Source organism: Felis catus, chromosome D1 (assembly GCF_018350175.1).
Source record: "Felis catus isolate Fca126 chromosome D1, F.catus_Fca126_mat1.0, whole genome shotgun sequence".
NCBI classification, from domain to species: Eukaryota; Metazoa; Chordata; class Mammalia; order Carnivora; family Felidae; genus Felis; species Felis catus.
The window spans coordinates 22,371,896-22,389,713 of NC_058377.1; the positions used below are offsets into that span (position 1 = coordinate 22,371,896).

Below are 17,818 nucleotides of genomic sequence, written 5' to 3' on the forward strand. Positions count from 1 at the left end.
GGAAGGAAGGAAAAAAAAGAAGAAAGGTTTAAAGAATTAGGATGATTTTGTCTCTAGAAGACAAAGCTAGTTGGACAAGTTATTCAAGTCTGATGCCTTGTTCTGTGTATGGCATATAGTGAGACTCAATATTTGTGTTGAATGGATAACATTAAATTAAGGGAGGCGTATTGACAGAGGCACTACGTAGGTATTCTTAATGCCTGCAAAAGGCTGAGTAAGCTCTTTATATTCAGGCAGGAGAGATTTTGGTAAATGTAAGGGAGAACTTCTCAATCAGCAGACTGAAAGAAAATAGAGATGGTCTGAAGCAAAGGTTCTGACTGGGAGAGCCTCAGAAGAGAGGAGGCAGCCATGTATCCTAGAGTTTGGACCATCCACTCACCTAGACACCAGCCCAGGTCATCTCCTGGGGTCCCTTCCAGCCCCATCAGTGAATTGAGGGCACAAGTCCTGGTCATGTTCAGGGAATCAGAAAATGGAAAGCACCTGAGAGCCCAACCCTCTCTTTTTATGGAGGAGGAGGCAGACACCTACATCAGTAGGTATTTTGACCCCTGTGCACTAGGCCAGGAATGAGAGACGAGAAGCCAGAGCAGCTGAATAAGGGAACATTACCAGGGAGAGTTCTGGAAATCCAAACGTTTAATGTCCCCAACACTGTTTGGTCTTCCTGGAACCTCATACTTCCCATCACTGAGCCACTTTCCCCCCAGACCATGCACCCTTCAAACTGCTTTTCTCCATCTACACAAATCCCAAGAGCCCATCTTGAGGGTGAAGCAACGTAGGTCACCCAGCTTCATATCCTAGTGTTATCACTTACCAGCCGTGTGACTTTAAACCAGTAAAAATACCTCTGGGCTTTATTTTCTTCAACTGTAAAATGTGGGCAATCATGGTGCCTATTTGCAGAGGTGATTCTGTGGTATAAATAAGATAAGTCATGTGATAGGTTTAACACAGTGCCTGAGACATAGTAACAATAAGAAATGTTCGGGTATTGTTATCAATCAATCAACGAGTCAAGGGCATTTATTAAATGCTTTATGTGGTGCTAATTACTCTGAAAGACATAAACCAAGGTATCCATGGCCAAAGTCAAGTAGGAAACTTAGAGCAGATGTTCATTCAGTACCAAATAATCCATTCTAAAGTCATGATTCTTTTCTTTGCCTGGGAGAGCACAGTCTCTTTTGGTCTCAGCCCCACAGAGGGAGCACTCCTTTAGGGTAAGACCCTAGGATTGAGCCCTGTGTGAAGACACAAAACTGTTGGTTTCTGTCTTTGAGTGACAATTAGTCTAATTCAGTACTCTGAGAGCCCTTAATTAGTTGAGCACAGTTCCAGCCCATCAGGCCACGCAAAAGCTAACCCAGAGACTACTCAGTAGTACTCCACTAGAAATGCCAGCGAAGCTCAGACAGGAGTGTGGCACTGATGTCCAGCCACACAGCTCTACTCACACCTGACCGTCAAAATTCCGGGAGAGATTCTCTGCTTGTTTCCTAAGCACCGAGATGTTAGCCAATAGCTAGAAGGGTAGAATTAAACAGGGACTCCCTGTATACTGCTTATGTCGACATCAATGGGTCTCAAAAGGCAGCAAGGCCCACCCCCTTTTCATTTTTCATTTTGTTGTCATTGTCAATTCACATGCAGTCCTAAGAACTAATACAAAGGAGTTCTGATTCCCTTCTTGCATAACTGTTAGTACAGTTTCACAACCAGGAAACTGACAACGACACAACCCACCAGTCTTATTCAAATTGCACCATTTTACATGCACTTCGGTGTGTGTGTTTAGTTTTGTGCCATTTTCTCACATATATAGATTCATGTAAATGCTGATAGTCGAAGTACAGAATAGTTCTTCCCTTCTCCCTCCCTCCCCTTTTTGCTCCCCCTGGCCACCACCCATCTGTTCTCCATCTCCACAATTTTGTCATTTCAAGAATGTTAGATTCATGGCATCATACACTGTGTAACCTTTTGAGATTGGCTTTTCTTTAAAAATTTTTTTAATGTTTATTTATTTTTGAGACAGAGAGAGACAGAGCATGAACAGAAGAGGGTCAGAGAGAGGGGGAGACACAGAATCCGAAGCAGGCTCCAGGCTTTGAGCTGTCAGCACAGAGCCTGACGCGGGGCTCAAACTCACGGACCGTGAGATCGTGACCTGAGCCAAAGTCAGACACTTAACCGACTGAGCCACCCAGGCGCCCCTTGAGATTGGCTTTTCTTTCTCAGCATAATTTTTTTGAAATCCATCAAGTTGTTGAGTGTCTCAATAGTTTGTTCTTTTTTGTTGCTAACTAATATTCTATGACATGGGTGTACCACAGTGTCTTTATCCATTCGCCTATTGAAATATATTTTGGTTGTTTCTAGTTTGGGGCTGTTAGAAATAAGGCTGCTTTGACTGGTTTTTGTGTGAACACACATTTTATTTCTCTGGGATAAGGGCCCAAGAGTGCAATTGCTGGGTATATGGTAAGCATATATGTAGTTTTATAAAAACAAACAAACAAAACTGTTATACTGTTTTCCAGAGAAATAAACATTTCCAGAAAAATGTTTTACCACTTTTCATGTCCCCCGGTAATGTATGAGTGATCCAGTGTCCACTTCTTTGCCAGCATCTGGTGTTGTCACCATTATTTATTTTAACCCTTCTGATAGGTGTACAGTGATATCTCATTGTGGTTTTAATTTGCATTTCCCTGGTAGCTAATGACTTTGAGTATCTTTGCATGTGCCTATTTGCCATCTGTATATCCTCCTCAGTGAAATGTCTCATGTTGTCTTTTGTCCCTGTTCTAATTGGGTTGCTTGCTATGTTACTGTTTACTGCTGAGAGCTCTTTATATATTCTAGAAATAAGCCCTTTGTCAGATACATGGTTTGCAAGTATTTTCTTCCAATCTATACTTTGCCTCTTCATCATCTCCTTCACGGGGTCTTCTGAAGGGCAAACACTTTTCATTTGTGTGGGTCCTAATTTATCAATTTTTCCTTTTCTGGGTCAAGCTGGTATTGTCAAGCCTAAGACTTCTTTGCCCACGCTTAGGTCCTGATGATTTTCTTCTGCATTCTTGTTCTAAAAGCTTATAGTTTTATATCTTACATTTAGGTCTTTGATCCATTTGAGCTAACTTTTATAGAAGATGTTAAATTTCAATCCAGGTTCACCTTTTTGCTTGTGGATATCCGATTGCTCCAACATCAGTTGAGCAATGCTTTTTGGAAAAGCAATTTGGCAATAGTTATCATGAGCCAAAAAAATGCCCATAGCTTTTTTCCTGTCATTTCTGGGAACTCACCCTAAGGAAATAATGCAGACACATGAATAAAAGCTGCAACTTGGAAAACAGTCACTGGAACGTTTTTTGTAAAATTGAAGAATTGGAAGTAGCCTGAATGCCCAAAAGTCAGAGATTGCTTAAGGATGGCACACGTGGGAAAAAATATGCAACAATTAAAAATATATTTACTCAATTATCTTTACCCATTCAACAAATATTTACTCAGTACCCATAGTGTTGGTGCCAGGATAACGTGGTAAGCAAATTAGACACCATCTCTCCCTTCTAGAAGCTCACAGCCTGGAAGGGACAATGGAGAAAACAGTTCCGGTGCTTAGAAAAATACATCTGGGAACACCTGGGTGGCTCAGTCAGTTCAGCGTCCGACTTCGGCTCAGGTCACGATCTCACGGTTTGCGAGCTCGAGCCCCACGTGGGGCTCTGCACCGACAGCTCCGAGCCTGCTTGGGATTCTCTCTCTGCCTCTCTCTCTCTCTGTCCCTTCCCCACCTGTGCACATGCACTTTCTCTCTCTCTCTCTCTATCAAAAATTAATAAATAAACATTTTTTTAAAAAAATGAAAAATACATTTGGTATATCAAGGGAAAAAACAGGAAACAAAATTGCACACGGTGAAAAGACAAAAAAAAAATCGTTTTTTTAGGGTGATTGGATCAAGCACAGTTTATTGTCATCTTTTCCAAACCTCCCGCAGCATTTTTCTTTGCATAATAATAACAATGATAAAGAGAAAGCTCCAGTTGAGAAACAGCTCCTTGCCAGGGAAGGTTGGGAATGTCCATTTGAAGAGGCAACAGGCACACATACAACAATCCAAAGGGCACAAGAGTAACCACCACGGACAGCAAGGTGTTCCAGAGCCCAGCTAAGTCATGCTGGATGATTCAGTCAGTCAACAAGTATCAATGGGGGCATCTGCAAGGTGACCTGTATTACATGAGGCACTCAGAGTACATGTGCAAGAATAGACAGTCCCTGACTTCTTCGGGCACTCACAAGAAATTCTGATCTCCATCTTCCTCGTGCCTGTTCAGCACTTCACTTTTCCACTTGTGAATCCTTTCAACCAACCTAGACAGTTGTTAGGGAGGGCACAATTATCCCCATTTTTCAGACAACAAGGTGCAGAGCAATTTCCCAAGGTCACACAGATGACACGTGGCAGGGCCGGTGCTAGAGACCTGGCTTTCATCTCTGTGGTCCTCAGAATACCATTACTCAAGAAAGATTGTGTTAACAGTGGGCTCAAAGCATGCAAACAATCAGCAGACAGCCGTAACTAGAATTTAAATCGAGTGGATGAGAAAGCGTATACCTGGGGCAGGGGATGGGCTTCTCCCCCTTGGTGTGCTCAGGGCTCAGGAGGTCAAGGCAGCATGGGGAGTGTCATCTGAACACCTGGGCTCACTTCTCCCCTTTTCTCCCCAGATGGTGAAGGCAATCCAGGTCCTGAGAATTCACCTGCTGGAATTGGAGAAAGTCAATGAACTCTGCAAGGACTTTTGTAACCGCTACATCACCTGCCTCAAAACCAAGATGCACAGTGATAACCTGCTCAGGAATGACCTCGGGGGACCCTACTCCCCCAACCAGCCCTCCATAAACCTTCACTCACAGGTAACACACAGGGCTGGGTCCTAGCTCCTAAGCCAGGCGTAGAAATGTCTGAAGGTCCCCTGGTGGCCTAGGAAAGTGGAGCAGGCTCACTGGATCCTTTCAGCATAAAGGCCCTCCTCTGATCCACTCCTTCTCATCGGCAGTACCAGAACGCACCGTGCCAAGGCATTAATATTCCTTAGAAGATGACCAAAGTGATTCCTGGCTTCCTGGCCCGAGATATCCTAAGAAATGTGCCTAAGTGTTGAGATGGAAAGCTTTCCTGGAGGTGAGGCAGGAGCAGAGCCCGCGATGGACTCCAACCTCCTAGCCTCATGCACTTCTCAAGAGGGCTTGCTAAGCTCTCCATGTTCTTGAGAAGGACAGTTTGGGGAAAGTGGTCCTTCCCTGAATCCCGCCCACCTAATAAATGAAGACAGTTTCCCATGCAACTGCTTCTCCCAGATCGTTTTCTAGTTGCTTGTCCTACCCTGACTCCTCTGTCTTCCTAAGGTTCAGGGCCACTGTAAATGTCACTTCAAGTTACCCCCCTCCCAAGAGTCACCTGCCACCTTCATCCTGGGGACCGGGGATGTGGAAATGGCAGCTATGTGTTGTAGGTGAGAATGGAGTTTTCCCTCCAGGGCAGAATATTTTCCCCAAACCTACGAGCTAAGAAAGCTGCCTGGTGACCACTTTTTCATCAAACTCACTGACATCTACGTAAGCCATAGCTCACCACTTTCTTTCTTTCCCAGTGAGCTCCCGAGTCTAGGACCGACACGTGGAAGGCCCCTGGAGGTTTAGAGTAGCCTATTCTCATGAGACAGTCGGGCTTGGGGGAAAGGATAAGCTTTCTAAGATTAATAGGTGCTGGAAAGAATGCCTAAGAAAGGGGGTGCCATTTTTATCTCTAAGCTTTAAGGGCCAACACACTTAATCCATCCCTCCAGGTTGGTAGAGGCAGGGGAAGGGTCGGGGGGGCCTCTAGAAGGTCAGCCACGCCTTGCACATATTGACAACAAGTATTACATTAAACCCACCCCAGAGGGATCTCTGTGGGACTTGACAGTGAGTACTGCATGGGACATGAGGCAAGAAGTTTATTTCCTCTTCCCATTGCTTGAAATCACCAAATCACTTTATTACAGATCTAAAAACAGCCGCCCAGGCTTCTGCTTGCTAATATTCTCTTGAAATAGACTCATTCCTTCAGAGTCTTATTGTACTTTCCCTTATGATCAAAATTAGCAAGAAACTTGCATAAAAGAGGACAATAATTGCTCAACGAGCATCTCGTTTGTAATTTATTAGTTTCTATTATTGTGGGTTACCATGGTGACGCTGCGCAGCCCCGGTGACGGGAGAGATGCAAGATAGGAGCTGAGGAGGCTGTGAGGCCTCACCAAATGGAGATGCACATTTTTATCAGTAATTTTCATGAAAATAATAAGTGAGGAGTTAATGAGATGGAAAGCCATCCTGTGGCTATTGTGAATTTTTTTTAAGTGTTGATCTAATTAGAATGCATCGGTCAGGAAAAGTAATGAGGATTTAGTGCCTCACAGAGATGTGAGGATCATATCAGAAAATTAGCACAAGTCTTTGGAAATAATCAGGTCCTTGGAGAGGCTCTGGATTTCCCCTCCTGGGCTCTCCAAGTCTACCTCGAGCGCTGACATTGGGGGTGTACCAGGGCAATGGGGGGAAGAAAGGAGGGCCAGGGGGCTTAGCAGCCACAGCGGCCCGCTTCAGGTTGGGGTCCTGGGGCTGACAAGTTAGTCTGCAGCAAGCAGGGCCACTGGGGACGTGGAGTTGGCAGAGAAGGATAACATGGGCTCTGGGTGAGCCAGGGCTCAGAGATGCTGCCTGCGAAAGTCAGTCCTCCCGGGAAATCCCAGCATTCGGTGCCTCTGAGCTTTGAGGACGGAGGAGGGAGAACTTTGATTCCCGTCATTGTAAATATCAGATCTCTGCCCGACAGCGAAGCTGGCCCTGGGGTGGCCACTGCAAAAAAGCTTCTGATCTGCTTAGAAAGAGGAACTCAGACAATCGGGCAAAAACAAAGACAGCCAGAAAAAGAAGAAAAGACACTTAGCAAGTGCTTCCGTTTGGAATTTCTCAAACTTGTCCCTTCATTGCCTGTGACTGCCACCACGTACGTAGTTCTGACTTCAGTGGGTAAATAAGATAATTACACACAGGTTGCTGCCCTAGATTCCTACCGGTTCCCCTGTCCTGTCTGGCTAGCCCTCAGCCCTCCACATGCACACACGCACGCACACACACACACTTACCTACACATGCCTCTTAAGCTTCTGTTGCTGGATTTGTTGTCCTAAAGCTCTGTTCTTGTCATTCTCTGAGCTCGAAAGCTTGGATTATCCTCAGAGGTTTCACATCCTATCGCCTGATATTCAAGGCTCCTTCCAGGTCCCCATTCACCCATGCCTGTTTGTTAGGGTGACGCTTCCACACCTCTGCAGGACCAAACCCAGCCTCTTCTGCAAGGACAATAACAAGGCTGCTCTACCCTGGAGGCCTCTCTAGGTGCCCCATGCAGAAAGCACTTTTCTTGCTCTCAACTAACTGCTGGAGCACCATAGACCACTTATATGTAAATATCACATGTGACTTTATCTCTGAGTCGCTAGTGTAAGTGTTATTCTCCCCTCCTAGATGACAGACGTGTTTTGGGTACAGACAGTATTTTATATACAATTATAACCCATGCCTGGCAGCGGCTAACCCAAAATCTTATGCATGGACGGCCAGTAAACATCTGTTGAAAGAAGTAAGACAAGGAGAAAGAAGGAGACAGATCAAGAGAGGCCAGAGAAGCCAAAGGAGGGAAGGAGAAGTCAGAAGAAAGATAAAGGGGGAAGAAAGACAACTCTGGAGAGTCACATTCAAGAGAGGAGATACAGGAAGGATGAACATCTGCGGCGGGGTGGGGGGGGGTGGGCAGGAAAGGGTAGGAGACGCAGACCGAGGAAAAGGAAAGCGAGGCCCCAGAAAGATGGAGACGGAGGCAGAAATGAGAGGGAAAGTATGGCAGCCACAGTGGGATGAAGGGACAGGCCAGGCAGGTGTGGTGTCAGTGCAAAGTCAGGTGCGGGGAGAGGGAATGTGAAGAGGACGTGCCCAATGCTATCCAGGTCGGACTCCCGTCACTGTCTCCCTGAGCTGCTGGGGGGTGCGGGGCTGGCGGGGCCTTCCCGGGAAGGAGAGTCTCCACTGCCAAGAGACTTTTCAGGAGAGAAGGCAGACGTCAGGGCATGGGAGCCAGTATGGGAGAAAAGAGAGAAAAGGAGTGTCTGGTGTGGGTGTGTGTGTGTGTGTGTGTGTGTGTGTGTGTGTATGATGGTTCACATTCGTCATGGTTCTACCTTAATCCCCCCAGCCTGAAATAGCCACACTGAGCGCCAGCCTGGTCCAGGGAGGGGTGTCTCCCCTCTGGAACATGATCCTCAGGACCAACATTCCAGCCGCCTGCCAGCTTTGTTGCAAACTGCTGGCTCATGGTTTTCCCTATGTGCTAATCACTCAGCCTGTGTTGCAAAGTGGGAGACATTTTTTTCTTCAAATTGGTTCCCCCCCACCACCACCACCAAATGCCATACTGTGTCCCCATTCAGCTCTATGGCAGCTGGGCACATTCGCGGCTTGGCCTTCCATTTCTGAATGTGAACTTTCTCTGGGGGATGGAATCGGGGTAGGGAGTGGGGGAGATTGCTTCCACCAAGTGAGAGAGCTGAAACAGAGTTCCCAAGGAACTGAGCCACAGCTACTTTTTCCCACATCCCCAGGAAGCCGTCCTGTACTGCCCGCACTGGAATGACATCCAAACTTCCTCATAGCTCCAAGCCCAGGCTTCCTGCAGGGGCAATCCCCTCGGTAAGGAGGCTCATTCTAGACTCCGACTTGGGCTTCTCCTATCTTTCCCTAGAGGGCATAAACTAAACCATCCCACTAGAGAGACCCTAACTCCTGCCTCGCTCAACTATTAATTTGACTTGAAACTCACCCCTCTTTCTCTGTAGGGATTTTAGCTGCAACCCCATTGTGGGGCAAATCAGACTTACCTGCGGATCTCAGCCACCAAGTATTTGGGGGGCACTTACTGCATGCACTGTGCTAGGTCCTGTGAAAGCATAAGTGAATTGTCCAGAAGGAGCTCCCAATCTCAGTGTGAGGGAGCTGTGAGTCATACCTGAGGATCCTGATCAGTTATATGAGCTATAGAAGGCTCCAGGTCAAGTAAACACTGAGGAAGGAAACATTGAGGCAGGAAAGGAGCAGCTGGAGACAGAGCCACAGGAAGCGGTCTGGATTGAACAAACCACATGTGTGGCTGCAGGTTGCCCCAGCCATCACTCGGCCTCCTTCCTCCTGCCCTGGGAAGGCCTGGGCCCAGCCTGCACACCCTCAGGGCCAGGGTCTGTTCCTGCCAGAGGCAGAATGAGCAAACCTCAGCATATGGATTAGATAGGCCAGCAGAAGGATTTTGCCCATTGTCATTGGAGAAGTTGGAGATTCACTGGCCTTGGAGGACTTCCTGGAGGAGGGAGATGGGGGGGGGGGGGTTGTGCTATCTGGGAACTCTAAAAGTGAGTGTTCCCTATGTAGAGAGAAGTCTGGGAGATGGTAAGGGACAGAGACAGCCTTTCAGAATCCCTGGAGAGAAGCTGGTAGAGGAGAAGAGGCCATTCATTCCCACATCATGCATCTGTTCAAACCTATTGAGCCTGCTGAGTTCCAAGGATATCAAAGTGGATATGGGATAATCTCTGACCTCCAAATGTCATAACGGAGTATCTTGCAGCCAAGTTGTAGGGGGTTATGCTTCGAGGCTGATAATAATGGCCAATCTCCAAAGATGTGAGAGGTAATGGAGAATGTGGGCGATGGGATAAGGACTGAAAACATGTTGGAGGCAAATTAATTGAGTAGCCTCTTATGCTGCTCCAAGAAGATCTGGCAGAGAAAGGGGAAAATGTCAACATTTATTGAGCCTCCCCCACATCTCAGGCACAGTAGGTACTAGGTGCTTTACATATATTATCTTATTGACTCCTCACAACAAGGCCACAAGGAGCACATTATTTTCTCCATTTTTCTCCCCCAAGGAAAGAGAAGCTCAGAGAAGTTAAGATACTGGCTTAAGGTCACACACCTAATAAACAGCAGAGGCTGGGATGGGCTACTCCCAAGTCTATGTTCTACTTGTTAAAATCACTCCCTTTACCTTTTTTCCTGACACCTATGAAGAACCAGAGGTCCTGGGCCCTGGAGAGGGAGAGGTGACCCCACTTAACTGGAGAGCAGGGATTTGAACACTAGAGAGGAAGAAACTAATTGCTGGGAAGCAAGAATGTAGATTTGCTAATAGATTGAAAGCAGGGACAAGAGTGGTACAGACTGAGCCCAGTTCTGAGACTCTGGGCCTGGCAGAGCGGGTAGAACTCTCCACCCATGTGAAGTCCCTAAAAAAACAGGAAGGGACTGAGTACATCCCTCCCTGGGGAAGGTAGACTTACCTCCTGACCTACAGGGAGTTTGCATTTGCAAGATTAGCAGGAGGTCAAGTAGGTGGGGGCAGTCACCTCAGTCAAGCCCCAAGTTCTGCCCAGTGGCCAACCATCATGAAGATTTGACCAGGGAGTTTTAAGGCTGGTGGAAATAAAGGGAGGTGATCTACCCTGCAAGATCACCACTGGGCTGGAAAGGGGACACCCCCAGACCACAGTGACAAAAAGGGGAGTTCTAGGAGCTATTCTGCCTCACTCTTGCCGTAGCCATTAAAGCTGTGCTTTCTGCCAGTTCCTAGCCCCCAGCCCTCCAGCTCAGAGGACCCGGAGACCATGAGACCGCCCTCCCAGCCAGGCTAGTGAAACCTGAGCACTTCTCCCCTTCCGAGAAGGAATGTTCCTTAAGAGCAGCAGCTGCCACTTGTCCCCACAGGCCAAAAGTGCCTTTCCCTTGAGACTAAAGCCCCCAACAGGAGCAGAGCAGGAACAGGATTAGGTGGCTTGTTTACATGTGTTTGGCTTCCCTGAGTTTGGGAGCCCAGCTTTTCCCAGCCGAGGACAGGACTCTGGGCCTGCCAGAGTGGAGGAAGGCTGCCAGGAACGGGGTGTCTGGGGACAGGGTCAACCTCCCCACCCTCCTCACCCGCCTAGGGCGCATGCACACACACACACACACACACACACACACACACACACCATCCCAGGCCAAAGCCCAGTCAGGCCATGTGTTTATTGAGCATCTGTCATGCACCCAACACTGTGGTAGGCAGTTGGGGGGAATTCAAGGAAAGATCCCTCTTTCCCTCAAAAGATCTGCAATGAAGGCCGGGGAAAGAGGACACAGAAAGAGCACCATTATGCTATATGTCCAGGATATCAGGCCAACAGGAAGCATTGAAGGAGTCAAGAGGATGGGCCATGGGCATACCCAGGGTGAGTCAAGACAAGCTTTCCTGCAGAAATGTGGTGCCCAGAACCAAGTCCCCGCCCCCTAGCCCAGGCCAGTTAGCCCACAGACCTGCCCTCCTGGGAGGTTTGGGAAGTTGTGGGGAGTGTGGTCTGAGCTGGTGGATCAGCAGAGACCCCTAGTGGCCTGGGGGTGGATGGCAGACAGCTGGGGTGGGGTAGGGTGGGAGACAGTGCCCCCCCAGCCCACCGCCATCTGCTTACCCCCACCCACCCACCCACACATTCCTAGGGAACAGCACTGGTTTCTCTAAAATCCTCAGCTGGAAAGACCTTTGCGGCGTCATCCAGTTCGAATCCCCTGCTTTACAGGCATCCTAGTAAGATAAACATTCTGGCTGTTTCAAAATAACTTAAAGGACAGTTTTTCTATCGGTTTTTTTCCTTCACTCCTTCCTTTCTTCCTCCCAACACAGTTTATTCCAGGAATTTCTTCCTTCAGTGGAAGTTAAGTCTCCCCGGGGCAACATAAGCCCTTTCCCTGTTAACAGTGAAGACCCGTGGCTCCAGGGACTGACCTGGCTCCTCCTAGGCCAACAGCAGACCCTGAGGTCAGAGTTCAGTCATTGTCAGGTCACACATTGTCAGGTCACACCCCACCCTCCCACTCTCTACTTCCAAGAGTAATCCCAGAGACTTTCACTTTTTCTTCAGTAAGGTTTCCTTTTGCACGAATCATCTTTTTTTGTTCCCAAATGAGATTTGGAGTAAAACTCACCACAGTGAACACCGTGGTGCAGAAAGAGTGGCCGACGGCCCCAGGCGGCAAAGGCTTTGCAGCTTGTCCCCGGGTGGGTATAGGAGGCGCAAGCTGTCAGCCCATCTAAAGCTGCTCCCCTAACCTTGCTGTGCCTGCTCCTGAGAGGCTCTGTGTCTCCCTGTGTCTCAGGGAAACAGCACGCGAGAATCAGCAGTGGGACAGCTTCTGGGGAGGCCTGCAGAGCCCAGCTCGTGAGTTTCCATCCAAGTCGTGGGTCACCTGGTCCAGGCCCTGCCACTGCATTCCCGGGAAACTCTATGGACATTTTCAGCTTTGGGGCCTATTTCGTACTCTGAAAGCATGTCCTACTGCTAGAAAGTAGGAGACCGCACGCTTCCCAGTTAGATGGGCTGGCTCCAACCAGGGAAGCCAGGCTTCTGGCAACTTTCCGAGGCTGGGAGACACCACAGACATGTTCCTGGTGGGACAAGGCAGAGCTCTTGACCTAGACAACCAGCTCTGAGCCCCTGGCTCCTGGACAGTTTGGGCAGGGATGGGGGACTCTGGATGCGGAAGAACGTCACAAAAACTGTACCACATGTGCTCCTCACCTCTTTTTGGGCGCTAAGAAGGACACAGCTCTATTTGGATCCAGACACATCATCCACCTGGTTTGGAGTCTGATAAGCCCCAAGAGGAAGCTGTCAAGAAGATGAAAATACTGTGTGCTTAGCCAACATCTTCTCCCCAAGGGGCTTCCTCTGCTCACGTAGTAGCCCCCTCCTCAGAAAAGATCATAGACCATTCCCAGGGCTTCAGAGCCCCCTTGTCTCCATAGACAAAGGCTCCAGAGAGCCAGACCTTGGGCTTGACCTGAAATGGCTGCAGTCAGGTCACAGAGCTCGTCCAAGACAGGGACGCAGCTCCAGCTCTGGAGCTTGGCCTGGGCCCGGGAACGTCTTAGGCAGGAATGAGCCGGGCATGTGGCAAGAACCGGTCACCGTGACTAGGTCGGCAGTCCCAGATGAATCTCCACTGCTGCTAAGAACCCAAGTGGCTCTAGGGACCTTCTAGGACAGGTTTTAAATCCTGACTATGCCAAGCCCAGCTCCCCGGGTGAGTAGCGTTAGCCAAAGGAAGCGGAAAATGATTTATTGGGTGTTCAAATGTGCCAGGAACCTTGCTTCTGTCAAGCCTGGATGTCTGATTCCAAGGCACATCTCTCTCTCTCTCTGAGCATCAGCGCAAGAGCCGAAGGACCCGCATGCGAGGCACAGCTGTGACTCCAGGAATTCACTTTGTTTCTCTGGACCTCAGTTCCTCTTCAGACAAATAGAATAATCTCTCTCCCGATGACATCATCATAGTGGGGAGATTAAAATGAAATAGCATGGTGAAAGCATTGCTAATATTCGATACGTGCAATGAAGAGGTAGTCTCAGACCCACTGATCTCTGGGACCAGCTGAGGGAGGTTTCTAAATATACAGATTGCTGAGGGTCTGATTCAATGATGCTGAGATTCTGTGTCTTTAAAAACTCGCCAGGGCTCTGGCAGGTTTGTGAAACAGCTCGTATTTACAAATGTAAGGGGTGGATGTTATTCCCCCACACCTCAGCGATGCCAGATTTTGCTTCCTCTTTTTTTTGCCCAGCTAAGACGTGGCCAGCCCTGGCCCTGCCCATGATCTCTGTCCCTGAAGCTCTACATTCCATTCCTTTGCTGATATCACTTGGCTGCCTCTGGGCACGTCCCAGCCAACGACCCCAGAGTAGGAGGAAAGGGTAGGAAAGAGAAGAGTCTGATCTCATGCATAAGGCAAATTGCCTTTAGTTACCCAAACTCAGAACCTGGCATGGAGGCTAGCAAAACCACAGGGCAGAGAACCAGCCAGAGCTTGAATAAGCAGGTGAAGCATCCAGGCTCCTCACCCTTCTGCCTCTGGCAAGCAAATATGTGTGCTGGTTGAATCCCAAAATACACATCTTGTATTTATTTTACTGATTTTGCTTGTGTTTCCCTAACCTTGCTAGATACTTTTTCGGGGGAAAAGAAAGTCTGGGACAACTTTTTATGTGTGAAATTCCCAAATACCTTTACCCATGAGGAGCACCATGGCATGAATGATTCCCGACAAGAGATTATTGAAAAGTCATTTCCATCAGTTTTAGGGGGAGAGGCAGGGAGGGACGCCCTCTTCTATTCATTGTACCTTCCAACTTCACCTCAGCTTCAAATAACATCAGCATTGGTTTACATCCTATGAGACTTGTTGGCCGGGGTATTGGGAACGAGGGCAGGATCGACCTTAGATGGACACATAGCTGAAAACAGGCTTTGAGGGCTCCTGGATGTCAGCACTGGGCCAGACACATTTTATGAATGAGACTGAGGCTCACAGAAGGGCCATCATTTGCTGACTCCCAAGTCTCTCATCTTTCCTCTGGGGCCCATGCTGCCTCTGTACTTCTGGGGTTTGATTGTTTTACCTGTTCACCTTGCCTCCAGTAACTATGTGCTGAACCCCTGTGATTCCAGGAGCACCTCATAGCCCAGTTCTTGGGACAAGGTGGGTGTTCAATATTTGTGGATGAAGGAGGGCTGTGTTCTAGTCCCATTGCTGCGAACCAGCTGGGGGCCTTGGGTGAGTCACTTGGGTTTATAAGCCTCAGTTCCTTATTTTTCCTCAGGGAGTTGGAATATGTGGCTTTTAAGAAATCTTCTTTAGGCTTCTGAAGGTCCGACTCAGTGTTAGATTTGAATTGCTTGAGTGAGGAGGCCAAGAGTTTGGCTCAAAGAACCTCTAGACCTTCCCTGGAGGCTGAAGACCCAAGCTTCTCCCAGTCCTGAAACAAAAGCTAGGAAGGTAGGGGCCTTTTTTCCCCCCGATTTAGTCTATTTTCTTGACTGTTTACCCATGTAAATTCTTACAGCTCATGCCCTGTGACTCCAGGCTTTGAGCATGAGAGTGTCAGCCCTAGACAGCCATCAGATGGGTCACCTGGTTCAAGCCCTGTCGTCAGATGAGGAACTATGGTCAGAGGAGCTTGGAGACCCACGCAGGTCTCGTACAACTCCTTCTGCTGCATTTCGTTGGCCACCTTTCTTGCTTTCTCCAAATAAAGCCTAGACACCCCAGCCTCTCACACACCCAAATCCTTCCTCACAAGTTCTCCCCACACCGAGCAGGCAAGCAGGGAGGACTTATTGCAGCCTTCGTGCGAGGCAAGCGGAGTCCCTCAGCATCCAAGGACTTCCTTGCCCAGCTGTTACATGGCAATGACGAGGTGACCGGAGTGCCAGGGAGAAAAATGGTCTTCTTATCTGCTTTGGCTACTGCAAAAACAAACTGGAAGGATTGTTTATGGGGAAAATGGGGGCTGGCAGGTTGATAGCACGGGGCAAAGGGAGACTCTGTTTGCAGTGGGATTTGGTGTTGTGAGCTGGAGGTAAAGGAAGGAATCAATGAAATGTGCAGACGGGTGGCTGAGGTTGAGGCTCCTATGAGATGCCCTTAGGAGGCAGGTTATAAAGAGACTAGGCGGGCTGTCTTTTCTTATGATTTAACAAGTATTTTAGTAGCCACTGTGTGCCAGGCACCTGAGCTAGGTGCTCAGGTTACAAAGATAAAACATTGGAGGCCACTTATGTGTGGAGCTTGGTGTAATAAAAAAATGTCATCATAGGTAGGTGAGGAAGCGAGGTTCTGGGGGAAGACAGTGTCAGGGAAGGCATCTGTAGACAACAGTGTGAAGGGTGAAGAGGTGGTAAGCAGATAAAGCCTGGTCCTCAGCCCTGGCCACACATTAGAACTACTTGGGGAGTTTTTAAAATGCCAAAGCCCCAACCACACCCCCAATCAATTAAATTAGAATCTCTGGGGTTGGAACTCGGGCATCAATATTGGAAATTCCCAAGTGAAGCCAAAGTGGGAACCACTGGTTTACGAGATAATTTATGTCTCAAGTTTCAGAAGAATGGAATGGCTAAGTGGGTAAATATTGTTGGTTGGTTGGTTGGTTGGTTGGTTGGCTGACTGGTTGGTTGGTTTTTAATATTGAGCCTTCTTATTCACCCCTTCTAGGAGGCCATAAGAATTGTCTGTCAGATTTGGGTCCTGGGAGGGGCAGGAGAAAGGGAGGAGGGCAGGCAAGAAGGAAGAAAAGGGGAGGAGGAATTTGGGGTTGTGGCATCTAAGCATTTAGTGACATTGTCACAAACCACACACCTCCCTTACTGCCAGGACCTCCTGCAGAATTCCCCCAATTCCATGTCTGGAGTCTCCAATAACCCCCAGGGGATTGTGGTCCCAGCCTCAGCGCTCCAGCAGGGCAACATCGCCATGACAACCGTCAACTCCCAAGTGGTGTCAGGTTGGTGCAGGGGATTGTGGGGAACACTCCTGGGAGGAAAATGGGGTGCCCCAAGGTGGGGGGCAGGGTACTGTAGGAACTATCTTAGGAAATGGGAAGGGGTGTCCCCTGCCAAGGAGGGGCTCCTAGCTCGATTCCTTGACTAAAATGCTCTATAAGTTTATAGATGCTTAGCACCAAGACCTGATTGTGATGGTTCAGAACAAATTTGGGTCAGAGTCTCATGAGCCCCTCAAAACCAAATAAAGCTATTGTTCCTTCCCCCAAACAGTTCCCACCAGAGGCTCTGCTCTCTGGACCCTGTTCCCATCCCACCCACCCCCACAATAGGGGCTGAATGCCTCCAGAATAGAGGGTGTTTGCATAGGAGTGCCAAGTGATTTGGAAATCCTGCTTGCCCTCACTCCTACCCACCCCCATGGCAGAGGACCCAAAAACTGGTTGTCTCCTCAGGTGGAGCCTTATACCAGCCGGTTACCATGGTAACCTCCCAGGGTCAGGTGGTCACCCAAGCAATCCCCCAGGGAGCCATCCAGATCCAGAACACACAGGTGAGTGTGTGTGCATAGGGCATGCACTTGGGCATGGGTATGGGGGAGGGCAGCCGTAATTGTTTACCATGTGCTGGGCGCTTTACACAAGTAGCTCATCTCATCCTTATTATTCCTCCAAGAGGGATCAGTTACCCCCAGTTCACAGATCAGAAGCCGGGTGTTGGAAAGGCTTTATCAACTCCTGGGATTTCACTACCTGGGATTTCACTCAAAGGATCTTCCACCTCCTATTCCTGGTCTCCACCCCGAGCCACTCTGTAGCTCAGTGGGATAGAGCACACACACAAGTGGCGGGGAGTAAGAGGATCTGAGGTCAGGCCTGAGATGTGACATTAGCTCTGTCATCTTGGATGAGTCGCCTGACCTCTCTGAGTCTTGGAGTTCTTATCCACAGAAGGGGGATTCACACCAGCTGCACAGAGACCTCCCAACCTGCAGGGCTCTGTGAGTGCTGACCATGATAATAGGTAGGAAGGTGCTTTGCAAACTGTGAAGTACCCTAGAGATGCTAATAACTAGTAGATGGTTTCTGGCAAATTTGTCTCTCCTATACCCTCCACATGTCCCTATTTCCTCTGTGTCCTCTCTCATCTCCTTCTCCACTCCTCTTCCACTTCCTTCTTCTTCCTGTCTCCCATTCTCTGAGGGGCTGGTGCATGGTGACAGGAAAGGTGACCTCCCCAGGGCCCTAAGAATGAGTTGCAAAAGGGGGTTGGCAGCGAGAGCCTGCCGTCACTATAGCAACAGGTCCCTAGCTGCTGGCCCGCCAGC

The 17,818-nt window shown here is 48.6% G+C and overlaps 1 protein-coding gene and 1 long non-coding RNA gene across 13 annotated transcripts in view; one reads left to right on the forward strand and one right to left on the reverse strand.

The window, feature by feature from the left end:
- PKNOX2 (PBX/knotted 1 homeobox 2) overlaps positions 1 to 17,818 on the forward strand; it is a 316,891-nt gene that overhangs the window by 278,071 nt on the left and 21,002 nt on the right. For 10 of the 12 annotated variants that reach the window (XM_023239269.2, XM_019811510.3, XM_045038498.1 and 7 more), the window contains 3 exons: positions 4,756 to 4,944; positions 16,364 to 16,493; positions 16,947 to 17,044. In XM_023239269.2, coding sequence (XP_023095037.2) covers positions 4,756 to 4,944; positions 16,364 to 16,493; positions 16,947 to 17,044 — 417 coding nt within the window. The remainder of the gene's footprint in view (positions 1 to 4,755; positions 4,945 to 16,363; positions 16,494 to 16,946; positions 17,045 to 17,818) is intronic. The other 2 variants (XM_045038500.1, XM_023239270.2) reach the window with 1 other exon arrangement.
- LOC109491867 lies at positions 4,030 to 4,771 on the reverse strand. Its single transcript, XR_002145431.3, has 2 exons — positions 4,643 to 4,771; positions 4,030 to 4,398 (listed from the first exon to the last, which is right to left on the reverse strand). It is a non-coding gene; the product is annotated as an uncharacterized LOC109491867 (long non-coding RNA).